This window comes from Pteronotus mesoamericanus, unplaced genomic scaffold (genome assembly GCF_021234165.1).
Source record: "Pteronotus mesoamericanus isolate MK-2021 breed Mesoamerican mustached bat unplaced genomic scaffold, CSHL_Meso_final contig_22, whole genome shotgun sequence".
NCBI lineage: Eukaryota > Metazoa > Chordata > Mammalia > Chiroptera > Mormoopidae > Pteronotus > Pteronotus mesoamericanus.
Genome location: NW_026555090.1, coordinates 8,933,755 through 8,953,357, shown reverse-complemented (window position 1 = coordinate 8,953,357; position 19,603 = coordinate 8,933,755). Strand labels below are relative to the sequence as shown.

General features: G+C 46.9%; 2 protein-coding genes across 2 annotated transcripts in view; one reads left to right on the top strand and one right to left on the bottom strand.

The window, feature by feature from the left end:
* The window catches only part of USP43 (ubiquitin specific peptidase 43), a 60,486-nt gene extending 54,480 nt beyond the window's left edge, over positions 1–6,006 (top strand). Inside the window, exon 15 of the mRNA XM_054571250.1 lies at positions 4,934–6,006. Coding sequence (XP_054427225.1) covers positions 4,934–6,006 — 1,073 coding nt within the window. The remainder of the gene's footprint in view (positions 1–4,933) is intronic.
* The window catches only part of DHRS7C (dehydrogenase/reductase 7C), a 51,396-nt gene continuing 35,052 nt past the window's right edge, over positions 3,260–19,603 (bottom strand). The window contains exon 8 of the mRNA XM_054571251.1: positions 3,260–3,275. The gene's annotated coding sequence lies outside the window, so the exon portion shown is untranslated. The remainder of the gene's footprint in view (positions 3,276–19,603) is intronic.

The window sequence follows — 19,603 nt, the reverse complement described above, 5'->3', positions numbered from 1 at the left end:
ACACTGCCTGAACCCTCTATCTTTTTTTAAATGTTGTTATTGTTATTCTGTTACAGTTTCCCAGTGGTCCCCCTTCGCCCTCCTCCACCCAGCCCACCCCCCGTGCCCACAGTCAGGCCCCACACTGCTGTCCGTGTCTCTGAGGTCGGTCTCGGTCTCCGTTCTGACTCGTTAGTGTTTGGTCGGAGTACTTCTGGGCATGCGTGATGAGTTCTCCAACTCTTTGCGGAGCCACAGATCATTTCTTTCATTTGCGGGTGAACGGCAGCTTGGCTGGGTGGAGAACTCTTGGGTTGCAATCCTTTCCTCTCAGGTGTCTGCAGATGTTTTCCCACGGTCCTCGGGGGTGCAGGTGAGAAGCCTGTTCTTTTCTACAGGAGAGTCACTTGCTCTTTCTGGCTGGAAGCCTTTAAGATTCTGTCTTTGACCTTGGAGTTTAGAAATTCTACCAGAACATGCCTAGGTGTGTGTGTTTTGTTCACCAACCCTACTTAGAATCCGGGGCGGCTTCTCCTTCTGGAGATACAGGTTTTTCATTAGAAAAATGTTCTTTTCTATTGTTTGTTAAATTATTTTCTCACCTACTTACCAAATTCCTATTATTTGCCCATTGGCTCTTCTAGATTTGTCCTATAATTCCCCTACTTTTTCACTATTATTTCTATCTGTCATTTTGCTGTGATATGAGACATCGCTTTCACCATTATGGAATTTCACATATTTCATAAATTTCAAGATCATTTCAGGCCACCAATTTGAGTTCCAGCAGTGACCGTGGATGTCTTCATTTCCTGAATTTAAAAACCTGAGGGTTGTATTTTCAGTCTCCTGTTATTTGACACTTGAATCTCTTTGAGAGCTTTAATTTTAAGTTGTCTGTTTCCTCCGGTGGCTCCATTTCATTAAGGGGCTGTTCCAATGGTTGCCTCTCCTTACCTTCTGACCTCTGGACCCCCCGTGTGAGTTGTTGTGTTCCTGCTTCTCCCCGTGGGGCTCCCCCCCGCTCCCTGGAGCAGAGATCGTTGGCGTGGCGGAAGGGGTGGTGGCCGCAGCTCCGGGGCTGGCCTTTCTCCTCTCCAGCCCGTCCTGGGGGCTGAGTCTCAGAGGGGCAGGGGGCTCAGCTCATCTCTGTAGCTTCTTCTTGTCTTCTAAATGTTTGAGGGTCAGTCTTGCGCCAGGTTGCTCTGTGCAACTCGAGACAGAAATGTCTGCCAACGAGGTTGGGGCTCAGAAGATGAAGACCCCTAGTGAGGACCCTTCCCACCCTTGATTCCAGCCATGGGGGTCTCTTTCCAGCTTCCCTGGCCCCAGCTTACCTGTGCCTCAGGGCCTTTGCACGTGCTGCTCCCTCTGCCTGGGGCCCGCTTTCCCCAGATCTCCGCGTGGCTTCTTCCCTCCCTTCACTCAGGTCTCATCACTCACTGACCACCGTTTTACCCTCCTCACGCTTCCTCATAGCTCTTGTCGTTACATCCCATGAGATCGTAGGTTTTTGTTTTTTGTCAAACCCTGTAAGGGACAAGCAGTTCGTATGCCTACAGCACCTATATTCCCAGGGCTGAAAACTGTCCTTCGTGCCCAGATGGCTCTCATTTAATAGTTGTCAGAGGCGTAAGTGAGTCCAAACCCATGGGGAGGGAGAAGGCGCTGGGCTAGGGAAAGCCGCGTCCTTTTCGGGGTGCGGGGAGCTCCGGATGGCGAGGAGAGGCCCCAGCCCACGCCCTGCTCACAGCACACACCATGGGGCCGGATCAACACCTGACTTCCTTGGCCGAGGATAAAAAGTCACACAGGAACAGATGTGGCATTTCCCAGGGCGGCTTCTGCTGGCCCCTGAGCCACTGCATGGGTATGGCTGTGCCCACCAGCTGCGTGCGCGCTGTCTGTGTGAGGAGGTCTTTTGTGGGCCTGGGAGGCTCGTCATATATGTTCTGGGGTTTATATGACCTGCAGGAAGAACTCAACTGTCCGCATCATCAATGTAGCTTAAGATCCCAGACCCTTTCTTGTTCTCAAGCCAGACTGAGCATGAGCAAGGCTTCAAATTCCATGGTTGGCGGGGAAGTTTGGGGGGTTCACAGACCAACACTCTGAGGTCTGTGAACACCACCTCCATCTCTGGCTCCCAGCATCTCTGGGGAGGAGCGGTGGGCCCCCCTCTCGCTCCCCCAGAAACAAGATGTTTGGCAAACAGTAAGCACTGCATTTCCTATTCTGTCTGTACTTCTGCCATGTATTTCTCCATTTATCTAAAGCTATGGCTCTCTCTCCGCTCCAGTTATAGCCCAGTAAATAGAATGAAATGAAACAAAGGTAGCAAAGGTGCTTTGCCACTGCCGGCTTGAGAAAGGGCCTGTCTGGGCGCCCGTGGTTCCCGAGAAGCAGAGCTGCGGCGGCGACGTGCCCAGTGCCGGGCCTTTCGCACCAGGAGGAATGGGGGGGTCAGCCCGCAGGGCCCGTGCCAAGCCACCTCTCTACCTGCCAGGGCTGCGCCGCGTTTTCCTGTTTTGAAAGGCTCAAAGCCACAGCTTTGTCCTCTTAACACAAAGCTTCTCTTTCTGTCCTTGTCAGGGCCGTGGAAGAGGGAAAAAACTTTACACATCTCCGACCTCAGAACATTTCTTTTTTTCTCTGTGTTAGCGAAGTTAATGGTGCAGCCATGGTGTCAATCCAAACTGAAATTACGAAGTATTTTGGGTGCAGCGGTGTCTATTGCTGGCTAACCTAAAGTAGTGCTCTAAAGGCAAAACAATACCAAATGTGATTTGTGAAAACTCTGAAGGGTAAAGTTCTTGGGGAACCTCTGGGATGCTGTGGAAGGCGCCCTGTCATTCCGGGGGGTCCCACCACCTTTGCCTCTCAGCGATTTCTTCCTGGGAAGCCTGGCGCAGTGTGCGGCCCTTCCCTTCCCGTGCAGACAGCATGTGACCCTCGTACCGCGGTCCTCCGGGCTCCTCGCGCTCTCCCTCCTCTGCTCCCGGGTGTGGTGTGCACGGTCTCCTGCGGCACGCCCCAGTCAGCACGCCACTGCTTCCGGGCCTTCTGGGGACAGTGGTTCTTGCTCATTGTTGGAGCTGTTGGAGCTGTTCCCGTGATGAGAGGACAGATGTCGGGGTCAGGCTCGCCTGGTTGCCTAGGGTCTTTCTCTGAACGCTGTCCTGTCCTGTTCCACGTGGGCTGGGTGGCTCAGTGGAAGGTTTCTTCCTCTGAGTCCAGACTTTGTAAACCAAGGTGTCTTAATGGTATGATAACTGATGGCTTTTTTTTTTTTTTACCTTTTTTATTGGGTTAAAATACACATAAAATAAGCAAAGTTTACCATCTTCGCCATTTTTAAGTAGACAGTTCAGTGGTATTAAATACATTTACCTGCTGTGCATCTGTCACTACTCTCTGTCCCTGTAACTCTTTGCATCCGAAACTCTGTATCTGCTCAACATCGACTCCCTATTGTCCCCTCCCCCCAGCCTCTGGCAGTCGCCTTTCACTCTGTCTCTCTGACTGTGACCACTCTAAGTAATTCATCACGTGGAGTCATACAGTACTCATCCTTTTGTGACTGACTGTTCAGGACCCCTTGAGATGCAGTATGAGTTTTAGGGGGCGTCTTTCTAGTTCTGCAAAAAACCTCATTGGGATTTTGATAGGGATTGCCTTGATTCTGTAGATTGCTTTGGGTAATGGTGACATTTTCACAATATTAAGTCTTCCATGAACATGGGATGTGTTTCCATTTATTTGCGTCGTCTTTAACTTTTTTTTGGCAATGTTTTATAGTTTTTATTGTACAAGCCTTTCACCCCCTTGGCTAAATTAATTCCTAAATATTTTATTCTTTGTGATGCTTTTGTAAATGGAATTGTTTTTGTAACTGAACACATGTTTCTTAGGAAAAAATGCTCAGCCTTGGTCGTAGGTATGTTTCCTTCAGAAGCGTTGAGATACAGAAAAGAATTAAGAGGAAAACCAGTCGTAGACAGTGCCCCGATCACCCTCCCCACATCCTGTCATTTTCTATTTATTTCCCCATACTCGTTTGTATGTTTTCACATGCATGTATCATCTGTGTACATACACACTTGCACACATATATGAATACATATTTCTGCAAGTTGGGTTACACTATGTTTCTTGGACTCTTTCTCGCTTAACAGTACACAGTCATACCTCGGTACTTGTCAGCTTCAGACCTCGCTAAACGTGTTACTCCTCGCATTTTGACAAGAAAAAAGTGTTTCAGGACTCTGGCCCTTGCTCGGAATTGGTCCCATGTGCTGGAACTTATATGAGTCTGATGCCGCTGCTCAAGAGAAAATACTTTATTGCTTGGTAGTCATCAGTTTCAGTACCCATCATGATTTCCAGAACGAACCATGAGTACCGAGGTACCGCTGAATAGTAAAAGCATCTTTCCAACTCTATACAGAAGTTGAAACCACCCAAAGGAGGCATATGTGGCAGTACACAATTCCTTTTTGTTCTTTTTAGCCCAGGGTAGGATATCTGAGATTCTTGCATTTGAGAGGCACAAGCACCTAATTTGACCTGGAAAAGCAGGTCCAAGAAATAAAGTTTTGCTGAGCATTCTGTTTCATGGAAATATTTAAAGATGAATGAAAATGATGTTAGATCTTCGGGCTGGCTGCCTTGGGGACTGGGCTGAGCAGGAATCTGCACAGCCTGGGCATGTAGCTGGCTGCTTTCTTTGGCACCGCTTTGCCCTCTGGCTTCAGATGTGTAAAAGGACTCAGTAGAATAGTGGGTGCGTACACAATGCCCCCCAGGGCGGGAACCGCACTGTCCCCAGTGCCCAGCACAGGGCCTGACACCTCAGAGGTGCTCAGCCAGTGCCTGCCAGGGGGCTGGCACTGCCCTTACTCTCGTTGCCGCTAGAGGGGCATTTGGGCACTGATGCTACTGGTGTCTCTTTCAGGAGGCTCGGCGTCCAGGCCTTTGGTACGAGGCGTAAAAGGCCGAAGCATCAGCATGAAGGTGCCAGCTCCTGCCTGGGACAAGCAGGGGACCTTCACGACCATGCCCCTTCGGTGGTCTTTTGGACGCAGAGAGAAACCACTTGTGGCCTCTGTCGAGTTGGTGGAGTACTTGGAGTCCCGACGGAGACCCCGATCCACGAGCCAGTCCATTGTGCCGCTGTTGACGGGCGCTGCTGGCGGGGACGAGAAGTCAGTGGTGCCGAGGTCGAGTGCCACTGTCTCTGCTGAGGGTAAGGACAGTGAGCGAGCCAGCGAGAGAGTGCTGGCCGGAGCGCCCTGCCCCTCGGGTCACCTCAGCCGCTGTGTAGTCCCTGGAACCTCGGATGGTCCAAACACAGCAAGGAAGCTCAAGGAACATGCAGGACAGGACACTAGCCTTCCCAGGCAGTTCGACCTACCTCTCACAGACGGGTCCTTGGTGGAGAATGAGAGAGGGGCCCAGCCAAAGGACCAGAGGACCGTGAACTCAAAGGGAAGCGGCCAGCCGGGGACCAGCGGCAGAGCACCTTCCCCCAGGGAAGCTTCGAGCACTGTGATGAGCACGGACACTCACCAAAATTCGTCAGCCAAGGTCAGGGCTGAGGTGGAGGTAAGGGACTCGGAGACACACAGATTCTCACAGAGGACCCTCACCTTCCTGAGGTCGGTGTTTTGGAAGAAGAACAAGAAGAATGGCAGGGCTGAGGTGGCCCCCCAGGTGGCCCCAGCCTCCCTGGGGAGTGGCAGGCTGAGCCCGGCTGTCAATGAGCAGCCTCCAGGCTGGTCCTCTTGCCCGAGGACATCAGAGAACCTGGCCAAGGGCCTGGCCGGCCACCCGGAGGGCGCTGTCCGGTCTGCGCCCAGCTCGCTCCACCTCCCGCGCAAGACCAACCTGCCCCCGAGGTCCAGCGTCCTAAGCACATCTCAGAGGAGTGCTCCTGGGGAGCAGACTTCCTTGGGCACCTTGAAAAGGGTGAAATACCACACTCTTTCCCTAGACCGAAAGAAAACATTACCGGAGTCCAGCTTTTGATGGGGTACTCCGGTTTTGTGTGATGCTGGCATTCTCGCAACCCTGCACTGGGCAGCTGGAGGCCGCCGATGCTGAGAGTGGGACATTGGGAAACCACTTGTCTTGGGACCCCTGAAAAATAAAAGTTTTTTGGTTTTCACATCTAGATTTCCAACACCTCATATCCAATTACCTTCCTGTGTTGCTGGCTGCTTTTATCCTTACAGGACACTAGAGAGCGCTGTTGGGCCATCATTGCCATGTCAGGGCAAGAACTGCGGTTTTGTTTAAATAATTCCAGAGCCTGAGTACCTGCGTTCAAGAGTCATTGGATATGGGCGAACCGTACAGCGTGGCTCTGTAGGGAAGCCTTGTTGATGTGAAACTTCAGTATCAAATCAAATATTGACACTGGCTTCTCCTATTTAAAATATTTGTTGTAATTTAAATAGTTGACAACAGGAAAACCATTCCCTTTTAATGCTTCTCTGATATAAAGCACTAAAGATGCCAAAAAAAAAAAAAAGGTAGTGGCCGGAAGGCAAAATTCTAGGAGAGCAAGATGATTGAGATTTTAGGAGACTATTTAATATACAACAAAATACTGTATTAAAGGTTTTCGAGGTATTTAAAAATGGTAACTATTTTGATACTAGGACAAAGGGAATTTTTTTTTAAGTGTCAGTATGAAACCTATGTGCAATTTTAATAAAAGCCCATCAATGAAACATGGAGGTGGCTGTCTGGATTGTTCAAGTTTTATGAAGGGTGAGGTTTTGCGCCTGCGTCAAGTTGGCTCACTGCTCTTGGTATCAGACAGTCATTACTTACTTGAGTTGTTGCTGAAATTTTAAAAAGCTTTTAATGAAAACGGCTTGCTTTATAAGCAGCGGAAAGCTCCTCGTCTCTTGCTCCAGAGGCCTCTTGTCCGTGCGTGGCAGGAGACGCTGCGCCTGCCGGTCCTGTTTCCCGGAGCCCTGCGCGCCCTTTGGGAGCCGGGCTAACACGTGTCTGTCACTCCGTGCTGGGGAGCTGCAGGGCCTGACCCCAGGCCTGCGGCCTGATGGTTGAGGTTATTGGTGAATCTGCACTTAAGTCTACTTTCTAGAAATACTTCCTTTCTGATGGGAACCATTCGTTCAAGACAACCAACTCCCCAAATTCAGTTTTTCCTTATACATACTGTGTGACTCATTGGTATGTCTCTGCTACTTTTTTTCCCCTCAGGTGGAAAAAGTGAGGCCCTGGCTGGTGTGGCTCAGCTGGTGGGAGATTTTCCTGTAGACCAAAAGGTCATAGGTTCGATTCTCTGTCAGAGCACATGCTCAGGTTGCAGGTTCGATCCCTGGTTGGGGCATGTATGAGAAGACAACCGATCGATGTTTCTCTTTTACATCAATGTTTCTCTCTTTCTCTCTCTCTCTCTCTCTCCATCCTTCCTCCCCCCAACTCTCCCTTCCTCTCAAAAAAGCAATGAAAAATGTCCTTGGGTGAGGATAAAAAAAAAAAAAAGAAAGAAAGAATGAGGTCCGTTTTTCCCCACTGAGAAAGACTGCTTACTTTTGACCAAGAATTCTAAGACTGAAAGGGCTGGGATAACAGAAGGAGAAAGCAGGAGGACCCAGCTGCCTGACTCGCCCAGAGGGCATGTGTATGCTGGTGGACTAGTGTTTGCATTTCTAAATGAGCCCAGGTTCTCCTCTCTGGTTCTTTCTCCTCAGATGACACTCATGTGTCATTTTCAGCTTCTATGCTCTTTCTAAACTCAACCTCACTTTTTTTTAACAAATTATTTATGGATTATGAGAGAGAAAGATGGAAACATCAATTTGTTGTTCCACTTCCTTATGCATTCATTGGTTGATTATTGTATGTGTCCTGACCAGGGATCGAACCTGCAACCTTGGCACAGTGGGATGATGCGCCACCCAACTGAGCTATGTGGCCAAGGCTCAGCCTTGCTTTCTTTGTCTTCTAAGAGGTTGGGTAGTGACTCAGACGTGTACCCCCAGGCTTCTCCTCTATAAGGCCACAACCTCTCGAGTGCCCTTGGATATCCTAAGTGGGTCCCAAACGTCAGCAGTGTTCTTCGTAAGGTACCGTGGTTTGGAGCATTTGCTCTAGGCTCCGAACCTGAGCATAATTACACATAGGCCCTGGTGGATGTATCTGCCATCTCAGGCCTTTAACAAGGTTGTCTGCGGCCCCTTGGCTCCTGAGGCTTCCCTAAGGTTGCTCATGGGGAAGGACTGAGTCAGATTTCTGCCAGGATTGGGGCCTGGCTCTATCCTTGGCTGTGCATCTGAGCGAGGCTGCGGCATCCGGTCAAGCGATGCATGCAGGGAAGCGTGGCAAAGATACTCGGGTGCTTTTTTCCAGTCACAAAGATGCCCCTGGAAATTTATAAATTGGCGCTTGAGGAAGGTTGAAAGCCGCTGATCCCGATACAAGCAGTGATTGGACCAGCTCGGTGAGGCAGAAGGGGCCGTCCACACCTCCTCTGGGAGCCCAGCTGCTCTGCCTGGCCCTGGCCCTGGCCCTGGCCCTGCACCTGGCGCGTGGCCACTAGTCCGATGATCGCAGCTCATTCCCGACTCCTAACGTGTCCTTTTCTTTTATCCTCCATGCCTGGTCTCTTCCACTAGTAGAAGGGCTTGCAAGTCTGGACTCAGGCTGGGAGAGGCTGGTGGAGTCAGAAGCTCCCAGGGCCCCCAGGGCCAGAGGAGACAGAGGCTGGAGGAGAGGCCCTTGTAATCTACAGGGTTTACATCATTCTGGCTCTAGGAATGAATGGAGAGGTGGATGCTAGCGACACCCTGCTTCGCAGGTCAGACAAGCAGGGGATCACCCACAGTGAACCACTCCAGCGTGATGTCTGGAGGAGTGGTGAGTTAATCAAACCCCTGCTGACCTAATTATGTCCTGGAGTTGCAAAGGCAACATGTAATAGTTACAGCCAGCATTTCCATAGCACTTACTGTGTGTACAAGACCCTCTTCTAAACACTGTGCAGTATTAACTCATTTAGTTCATAATGCTTTGAGATAGGTACTTTTACCTCTGTTTTACAGGTGAGGAAACAGCCACCCAGGTGGTAAGTGGCAGAGCTGGGATCTGAACTTGGCTACTCCTGGCTCTGGGCTTTCACGCTCTGTCTGAACCATGAGAACTAGTGAGGCACCTTCTCTGAAGGTATATTCACACAGTCAGTTGAAACCAAATTGCTTCTGGTATTCTCTGCTAATTGAAAGGGAGAAAGGTTCATTCGCCAGATCCGTAGCTCATTCCAGAGAGCCAGGAGCTGGGTTTGTTTAGTCCAGTGGCAAGACTTAGCTGGGAAAGCCTCTGCAATTAGACTCACTGATTAAGTCTGACAGATGCAGTTATTCTGCAAGGCCCATTTTGCAACTCTCAGGCGGGAGAGCTGGTGGAGAGGTGGTAGGAATCAGGACATGCAGCAGCTTAAATTCTCTGTGGCCTAATCTCTGATTCTTCCAGGGATGACCTCCGACTGATGCAATTTACCCTATAAACATTTGAGGGTCTGTTTATAATCGATACTATTCAGACTCTGGGAAGGTGACAGTGTATAAGGTAGGCATGGTTGCAGCTTTCAAGCCACTTGTATTCTCGTTAGAAGAGACAAAGAGCCAGCAAACCTAGTGAAAGCAATGTTGGGTAGGGGAAGTCATGAAATTAGCCAACAGGATCGCGTGAGATGTGGCCAGAGGGAACCAAAGGGCATTATGCTACTTGCTGAGGCCAAAGTGTCCAGCTCAGGATGTTAAAATACCCTAGGAAAGGGCCCCATTTCCATGGGGATTGCCAAGGCGCAACACCGGCTTAAAACTCCTTTTATGACCAGGTCTCCACACACCACCACGCAGGCTGACAAAGGCTGGTGGTAGCCCGAGTGCCCGGGGTTTGGTGTCAACTCGGGCAAATGGCAGCGGCTCCTTGGGGGAACGGCTGGGACAGAGGCTTAGGGGCAGAGGTGACATCAGAGCAGGGCTCTTCCACAGTGGGGCCCTGTCATTGTGTCATTTAAGGAAGCCCGGATTTGTGAACTGACGGAGGGCAGGGAGGCGGATAAAAAGACCCTTCAATGGTGGTCGGGACTCTAGCTTTCCACAGCGGGAGAACTGTTAGTCGCTCTAAGCGATCCAGCCCCACGTAGCCTGCCTGTCGATTTGTTTACTGGAGAGGACACGCCGCAGCCAGCGGCCTCTGTTTGTCACGCCAGCCCTGGGACTCGGCCAGTGTCATCTCCCAACAATTCTAGCCACGTCCCAGGATTCCCTTTGACTGGCTTTATTTGAGCTGGTGACACACTTGTGCCGGAGCGTAACTAAGGGGGTGGGGGGAGGAAAACGTCTCCCCTCTTCCCTTCTAGGTCCTGTGGCTGGCCTGGTTATTAAATTGACATAGGCAGATTAACAGGAGGAGAACAGATTTAACTTCATATGTATGGGAGTTCATAAAATTATGAGATTTAGAAAGGATGGTGACTACAAATGGAAGCATTTGATGGCTTTTTTGTAGAAGTTCTAAGTTCAAATCTAGGGTGAGCAATTAATTATGTAGCTTTATGGCAAATGAATGGATGTGTTTGGGCCTTGATTTGTTATTGGCGTAATGGAAACTCCGCGGCGGTGTGCTGTGGTGGGCTCGGACCAGCTCCTGAGAGCCTGTCGTTAAATAATTAGGAATTTCACCAGTCATTGGTTTATTAAAATCTGCCATGGTGGAAATATTTACAGCATAGAAATTAGCAAATGACTGGTTATAGGGAGAAAGAGGACCCTTTTTTCCAGGCTCTCGTAGCTCGTTCCCAAAAGGAAGAATTACTAATTTGATTCCATTGGATTCCAGGACACATCAATTAGTGGGTGAGTAATCGTGTTTCCAAAATTCCACGGATCTGTTGTCTCCTTTAGCTCCCGTCCCCATGCACATAGATTGATAAACGGCAGGTCTAGCCATCTGGTTATTTCCCTTTTCTAAAAAGCCTCAGAAAGTCAGTTACTGTCACTCCAACTAACACTTAATGGCTATGTGCCAGGACCTGCTAGAAGGGTTTTGCACAAATTAACTCATTTATTCTTTAAACATTCCTGTGATGTGAATGATATTGTTATTTCTATTTTTTTCAGGTGTAAAGGTGGAGATAAAGACAATGTAAACACTTAGTTTGGATCATATCCAACCTTTTTTAAAAAATGATTTTATTTATTATTAAAGAAGAGGGAAGGGAGGGGGAAAGAGAGAGAAACATTGATGTAGAAGAGAAACATGGATCAGTTGCCTCCTGCAAACACCCCAGTGGGGGACCGACCCCGAGAATATACCCTGACCGGAATCAAAGGGGCAATGTTTCACTTCGCAGAATGACGCCCAACCAACTGAGCCACACTGGTCAGGGTTCAACCATTTTTGACCTATCAGAATGGCATTTTCATGTGGTTCATCCCTATAACTTGGCTGAGGTCATGTGTCTGGTTGTAGGAGAGCCAGAATCTGTTCTCTATGAAGACAGCCCTCGAACTAAATGACTGTAGGATTATCACAGATACTGTGAAAGGAAAAAGTAAAGACCAAGAATTTCAAAGTTTATATTGAGTCTTAAATAAAGATTTAAATTGAGTCAGTTGGAAATTTAAAGTATTTATTAAATAAAGATTATTGAATCACAAGTGATATAAACAAAGAGAAAGGCCTAAAAATAAATTGAATATAAATACAAGGTCTGGAACAAATAACACCCCTTTTTAATTACAAAATCATAAGCATGTAATTCTGTAACGACAATATCACACTCAAGCACACCATATGATATTTTAGGTGAAATGTTCAAATTAAAACTATCAATTACTACACCCATATTATTACCCTACCAACCACACACAAGCAGGCCTTACTCCTGCCGGACCCTGTACTGTAAATTAGCAAGTCAAGGCCCAAAAGATGGACATCCCGACGAGAAGGCCAGGGCAAGTGTGGCAGCCAGGGAAGTTCCTGTGCTGTTTCCTGTGGTTACTGTCCCCGACAGCTGTGGGGCTCTTCGAGGTCCATCATTGTTATGTGCGGTTCTTTGTCTTCAGTTTGCATTCAGTGGACATGCACTATAACCTCAGCCTGGCTTCCGGTGAGGGAAGGGCTAGAGGCTGTTTCCAGGCTGGAAGGGCCCCTTTCAAAGAGTAATTCACTCACCGCTCTGACACAGAAACCCTCTGTCTTCTTTTGTAATTTTTACGTATGACCATACTATAGTTATTCTATTGCTCTTTTCTCTTTTCTACTCTTTTTAAAATCCTCACCTGAGGCTATCTTTTTATTGATTTTAGAGAGAGGAAGAGCTAGAGAGAGAGAGAGAGAGAGAGAGAGACATTGGTTGGTTGCTTCCCATCCATGCTTTGACCGGGGACTGAACCCATAACCTAGTGTGCCTGACCGGGGATCCATCCCTCAAACTTTTGGTATAGGGACAATGTTCCAACCACCTCAGCTACTCAGCCAGTTCACAAGGGCCAAATTCTAACACACTTTACTCCTATAGGATCATTTGGTTCTTTGTGGACTTTTCTAATTATACAGGGTCTGGCAGAAGTAAGGCCTGCTTGAGTGTGGTTGGTAGGATAATAATATGGATGTAATAATTTATAGTTTTACTTTGAACATGTCATCTAAAATGTCATATGGTGTGCTTGAGTGTGATATTGTTATGTTACAGAATTATACGTTTATGATTTTGTAATGAAAAGAGGGATATTATTTGTGCTAGACCCTGTACATACATATATTCAAGTTAATTAATAAATTTACATACATGTGCAGACACACACTTGCTAGGATGTTGATTGGGATTTAATTTAATATATAGATTGTTTGGGGAGAGTTGACATCATTATAACATTCAGTCTTCAATCCATAACAATGGTACATGCTTCTACTTATTTAGGTCTTTAAAAAGTTCTCTCAGTAAGTTTTGTAGTTTTCAATATAATGGTCTTCATATTACATTATATTTATTCCTAGATATTTGATGTTTGATGGAATACATAGAATCCTTTATTCTTTAGAGTTTGTTTTCTAATGTTGCATTTGCCCTGTTATGTCTCTTTTTTCTGAAATTCCAATTAGGTATATGTCAGAACTCAGTCCATGCCTCTTGACCTCTCTTTCATATTTTCTATCTCTTTGCCTCTTTCAGCTATAGTCTGGATAATTTCTCATGATTTGTCTTCTAGTCTGCTAATTATCTTTCATTATGTAAAATTTTCTGTTTAAACTTTTTTTTTTATTACTAGGAGTCTTTGTTTTTTGATTGTGATAGGCACTTAAAGTTTATTGTTCAATGAAGATATCATTAGGATTATCTTCTACTTTTTTAAACATACTGAACATAATTACTTCCTAAATTGTGTTTCTAGTGTCCTTTATCTATCATTTTTCACTTATCATGACTTGTCTTTGTTCTATTGTGTGCTTAATTAGTACTTTTGACTGTGAGCTTGTCGTTTTCCTTAGATTATATATGACTATATTTTGGTGAAATTCTTCACGTTCGAGGATGAGGTGAGTTTTTCCAAAGAGGATTTGCTTCTTCTGGAATCTAGGAATATTCCATAATTTCTTCAAACTGATTCATAGCTTCAGGATTTCTGGGTCACCTGGGTGATAGGAATTTGTGTTACAATTTCATAGGAGGGCATGCTGATGGCCATAACTCCTCAGGTGTGGCACCTGCCCAGTGCCAAGTCCACTCTCCTTGCAGTTCTCTGAAGCTGGAAGGAGGATGATAGGCTGACTTCTGTCTTACCCTGAGACTAAAGGCATAGATGTTGGAGGTATTTAAGCTTTCAGCTTTCTGAATGAATTAGATTTTGCTACGGTAACAAAGAGCCCCCAAATCGTATAACAGTAAGCAATTTTTTTTTTTTTTTTGCTCATGGATCGATCTATAGGTCAACTTAATCAGGGCCTGGCTGAGCATGATCAAAGCAAATCACGTGGCTGAACCCCAAATCAGTAGGGCAGAGTTGTCGGCCTCGCGTTATTGACTGGGTGGCATGCCAAAGTTACAGGGCAAAGGGGATGGGTATAGAGTTCTGTTATAAGAAGGAAGTTAAGAGTTGTGAATGATAATCTAGACCGCCACAGTCTGACTATTTGTGAGGTTCTTGGGGGGTTGTCGTTCTCAATTTTCCATGCCCCACAAAGCCATGAGACCGAAGCCCTGGTTTCCTAGATTCAGCAGATGTTCTCAGGCAAAAGCAGCTTCAATGCTTTTGCAGCCTCTTTGAGTTTTTCTTTTTGCTCAGAGGTACTGCTACCAACTCACTTATCTCCAAAGAATGAGCTGTGTTTCTTTTTTTACCTTAAAAGTTTTAGCAAAAGTCCTGAAATGGGCGTTGATTGACTGGGGACATTTCCTATGGTCATCTTTGCACGCGCTGGCCAGGAGTGATGTGCTAATATGCTAGGTCTGAGGGTTGGGCTCAATACTGGATTTAGGGGTGGAATCATGCCAACGGTGTGACTTAGGGTAGAAAAAGGTGGTTCTCAAAGCAAAATGAGAAGGAAATGGATGCTGGGCCAGCGAAAGCAACAGCGGTCTCCTTTCTGTGCTTACCCCTCAAATCAAGGATCTCAATACATGGAGATTATAGAGGAGGACATTCTGAATGGAGCGAGGGCACGAAGTGAGATTTTTTAGGGGAAATAGTAGGGTCTTGTGACAAGGTATTGAGTATGTGGGGGGTACTAGGGTAGAAAAAAGCTGACGTCTTTTGGCCAGAGAGGGGCAGCCAGCGGCTTGTCTAAGACGTGTAGACAACCCATGGGGACCCATGGGGAGTCCTTAGGGCAAATATTTCCCATAAATTTCTACCCCTCCAGAATTATCAGGCAGAAGGGAAAGACAAATAAGAAGAACAGAAAATATAAGGAATGGAATGCAGGCAAAAAGCTGACTAATGGGGGTCAGACTAAAAATAACTCAATCAAAGGAGCGGACAAGAAGCAGAGCAAGGGGGCGGTCAGACAGCGGAGGAGAGGAGCCCAGTTCCGCAGAGGGCGCTGCCCGCGGTGGGTGTCCCCGGCACACCCGGACCTGGTCGCCGGAGGCAGCGCCTGCCAGCGGGCGTCTCCAGGGAGATGGCGACGATCACACACCGCGGGGCTCCCTGTTTCCCACCCTCGCCCTCCTTTATCTGATTTCTCTTAGACTCATTTTTTTTCTCTAGGCTTCCTGTTTCTCTCACAGATTTAGACAGAATTATTCCTTCAATAGCTTTCATTCTGGTTTTCTTTTTCTCCCCAGCCCAACCGCTTCCTTTTATGCTTTCCACAGGTTTATCTCAGCTTCATTCCTCCCCCCACCCCTTTTTGGATCTTGTAAAATAGTATTGTCTTGTCTGTACAATCTTTTGCAGCTCAAATATTCTCTATATCCTGCCAAACTCCACTCGCCTCTGCCATCCTCTTCGACCATCTTCCAGGACCTGAACAAGCCCCGCTCTGGTCACTTCCCCTCGTCTTGTGGAAGCCTACGCAGCCTTACAGTTCTGTGTTTATATGTGTATCTGGCACCTCCAGCCACACACAATTAACCTTGGACTGTATGTTCCTCATCAATACGAGCTCACGTCTCAAAATGCCAAGAAAAACATGTTTATTTGATTTTTATGGCTTGACAATGTCTTATCGGAGGTAGGGGAGTTAGATTAGAAACCCGAGCACCTAGGTGAGGCATTTCCTAATTATGTAACATTTAACCTCTGTAAGGTGGGGTGAATATTTCACTCGCCTGCCTCACGGGGGTGCTATGAGAATCGGCTAAGACGATATCAACATACATTTTCAAATGGAAGTTCTGTATAAATGTGAGGCTCAGTAATGCATTTAATAGATTCCTAACGAGCACCAGGTTCAAGTGCCAAGTGCAACTGGGGAGCAAACTGCAGTCAGAGTGTACAGACCTGTTTTGAGAGATACACTGAACACCGAAGATCTGGCCACTTCTCTTCATCCGCAGGACTATCGCCCTGGCCTACACACTGCCAGCTGCCTCTGGACAACTGTTAACAGCCTCCTACCCTCTCTCTCTCTCTCTCTCTCTCTGTCTCGCCCCTGCTCTTGCTTTCTTAGGACCACTTCCCAAAGCATCCATAGGAAGCTTTCAGGCATGCAAGCTGACTCACAGCCCTCCTGCATTAAAGCCCCTGCTGAGCGGGCCCCACGGGGACAGCCGCACCGTTCACACCTCTGCTCCAGGCTCTGGCCACACTGGCCTTTGCTCCTGTGCCTGGGACACTCCTTCCCTTCACAGCACTGGTTTGTTCTCCTCATCCAGGAAGGTCTCAAATGTCTCAAATAGCGCCCCCTCCAAGAAGCCCTCCGTGAGCACCGACAGTAGGAGCTTGGAAAATAGCTCTGAGCAGATGCTCAGAAAGTGCTTGCTGAATGAATGAATGAGCTAACACTGCATTCGCAGGTTGTTCCATTTGGCTATAGTGGCTCTTGCTTTTATGGTATCACATTTTCAAGCAATTCAACAGAGCTCCGGCTGGTTGTAAACTTCCAGGTTTTATTCCACATTGAAACAATGCCGCTTCCTTAATGTTACCTTAAATGTTTCTTAAATAGCAAATGTCTCTTTTTGGCAGGGGCTTATTATAGCCGTAAGTGCAATGAGTATCCAGCAACTGTTCGGTGTGCAGCCGTTGTGAGAAGTCCAAAGCTCCAAAGCATCTCTGGGATTTAAATTCTGATGAGCCAAATGCAAATATGTCATTAAAAATGAAGGGTTTCAGGTGGAGGGTAGGCTCACCCGCTCATTTTCTCCTAAGCGGCTGCTGATGGATGATTCAGAGGCAGTGGGTTTCACGAACCGCGGTTCAGGCAGAATCCTAATAGGTTTATAAGCTCCTCTTTTTCCAGCAAGACTGTGCTGCTTCTCATGCCGTTCCAAATATCACTTGTGAACGCCTATGAAATTCCCTAAATTCAAAACACACGTGCAGCATCCAAGAAGGACCCCGTTTCTTTAGTGGTCGCCGAGTGGAATTGCAACTTACTGGGGGCTCTGTTTGAAAGTCAGAGGCAAAATTGCCCTTCAAGTTACTTTATGTCACCCATGAAAGGCAGGTACCCAATTTTTGTGTTACAATAGAATCCTGCAGATGCTTTTATTGGCTCCTCTCACTCTATTTTTAGCTGGAGCTTCTCAACGGTCTTAAGTAATTGCATTCCCCCTTCAGGGATGTCTTCAGAGCCTTCGTTACCTCTGTGCTTGGCCACCTCAGCAGTGCCTTCTCGTTCTCTTTCAATGCTGGAAACCCATAAAATAACCCACAAAACATTGCCACAGGCTTTATCAGCAGGCATTGGCTGTTTCATTCTTTTATTATTATCATTTCCTTGCTCATCCACCATAATCAATCTCTCATCATTTACATGCACATAAATCCAAGGCATGGCTGACATGGCTCCACTGTAATCAAAGTAAAAATGACTTGTTCGTGTAATTCAAGCTTCCTAAGGCCTTGCTGACCTGGAGGCACACAGGCAACAGCAATAAATCTTGTGTAAATCCCAATGACTTGCACAGCACTACCCACTTCCATCATGCAGTTTCAAACACTCCTGGGAGTGTGGAGAGAGGGACCCCAGGTCTGCGGCCCCCACACACTTCCTCCAGCCCAGGAGCACCTCAACCCCCAGCAAAGTGCTGAGGGTGAGTCCCTGCCATCGGCTCTTCCGGAAAGGCGTGTACCTGGCATCCCCACTACGGTTCCTTCAGCAAGTTTCACATTTTTGAGAATTTATCTGTCATCTAGCCATTCATCCATCTCTTTGGTTTATAATGATCTTCCAATATGAGTTCTAAAAAATACAGCAAAAGCTGGACATATCACCTCTCTACAACAGAACCAATTCCTTCCCTGGACTATTCATGTCTTCATTCCCTGTGAAGAGAGGCTCTCCTTTGAGACACTTTCTAAACTAGACTAGACCTGTCTCACAACATGTGAATACAATACAGTTGGAGCAGTAGGTGTGTGTAGGAAGTTAATTAAATACAAGTCGAGAAGAGAGGTCTGTGGCTGCCGGGATGGGCCCTACGGAGCCAGGGACTACTTTGGATCATGGAAGCAGCGTAATAAAAGCTGTATTTCAGGAATATTCCTATCTGTTACCCTTTTCTATTTTAGAAACCCAAGATCCTATCACACTCAGAGCTAAATAAAAGATTTGAACCAGGTAGGGAGCATTCTTGCTGGAAGCATTTGCTGAAAGGACAGAGAATCTGAGGTCACAAGGCTCCAGGAAGAGAGCTGGACTGAAGGGAGGAGGGGGTTCACAGGCGCGATGAAACATTTGGACTTTGATTTCTAACCCGTTTGTTGCAAAACTAGAACCATTTCATTTATGAATAGGCTTGTGAGGGCCCTGGCCTGACCTCTGTCCGGATGTTCTCAAACATAATGTAGCCAGCACAGTAACCTGACAAGAATTGGTTTATTTAGAGAACTTGGTGGGTTACTTGGCCTCGGAAGGCCCCCATCATTTATGAAGGAACAGAACGACCTGTTGGAACTGCCCTTGGCAGCGTTTTAGCAGTTCCAGGCTAGAAGTTTACTGCTTTGAGCTGGAAGCTGCAATGAAACTTATGTAAAGGAGAACATATAAGATGTAGTTTCCTTTAAGGCATTAGGATGAGCAGGCAAGCACTTTAAAATAACCCTAATTCATTTGAGAGACTTGAGAGTGGAGAATTCCACCAGGAAACTAGAATCTTTTAAAAAATAGAGTGGGAATTCAACACATGACACAAAAATGCAGTATCAGAAATTACGAACTCAATAGGTGGATTTAACAACAGAACAGACTCGGCAGAGGATAAGAGAAGGAAATGCAAATACAGGTCAATAGGAAATAACCCCGGAGTGAGTGCATTGTGAAGTGTTCATTCCATGGAACCCTTGCAGCAAAACAACCCCCCTCAAGTATAACTACTGGTACATACAACAAATGGAATACCTCTTGAAGAAATTGTAAGCAAAACATGAAAAAGTATATATTGTATGACTTCATGTATATGATATTCGAGCACAGGTAAAAATTATCTATGGATGATAGATGTTAAAGTGGTGTATTCTTCTGGGGGTACCTATTGCCTAGGTATGAGAACGCATCCTGAGGTGACAGAAATGTTCCTTAACTCAGGCTATGTCGCGGCTACATGAGTGTGTACTGTATTTCTAAAACTTTATTGTGCTATACACTTAAGGTCTGTATAAGAAACAGCTCAACTAAAAAAAATATACCAGCAAAGATATTTTCCCCAATGACTTCTGTTGTTTACTCTTTCTCACCTTTTTTAATCTGCACACAAGAATGGTTATTGATTTTAGAGACAGAAAGGAGGGGAGAGAGAGAGAGAGAAACACCCATCAGTTTCCTCCCATACGTACCCGTACTGGGAATTGAACCCACAGCCTAGGGATGTGCCCTGAGCAGGGATTGAATCTGCAGCCTTCTGGTGTATGGCACGGCACTCCAACCAACCGAGCCACCCAGCAAGGGCTCTCTCTCCCCTTTCGCTCGCTGGGAG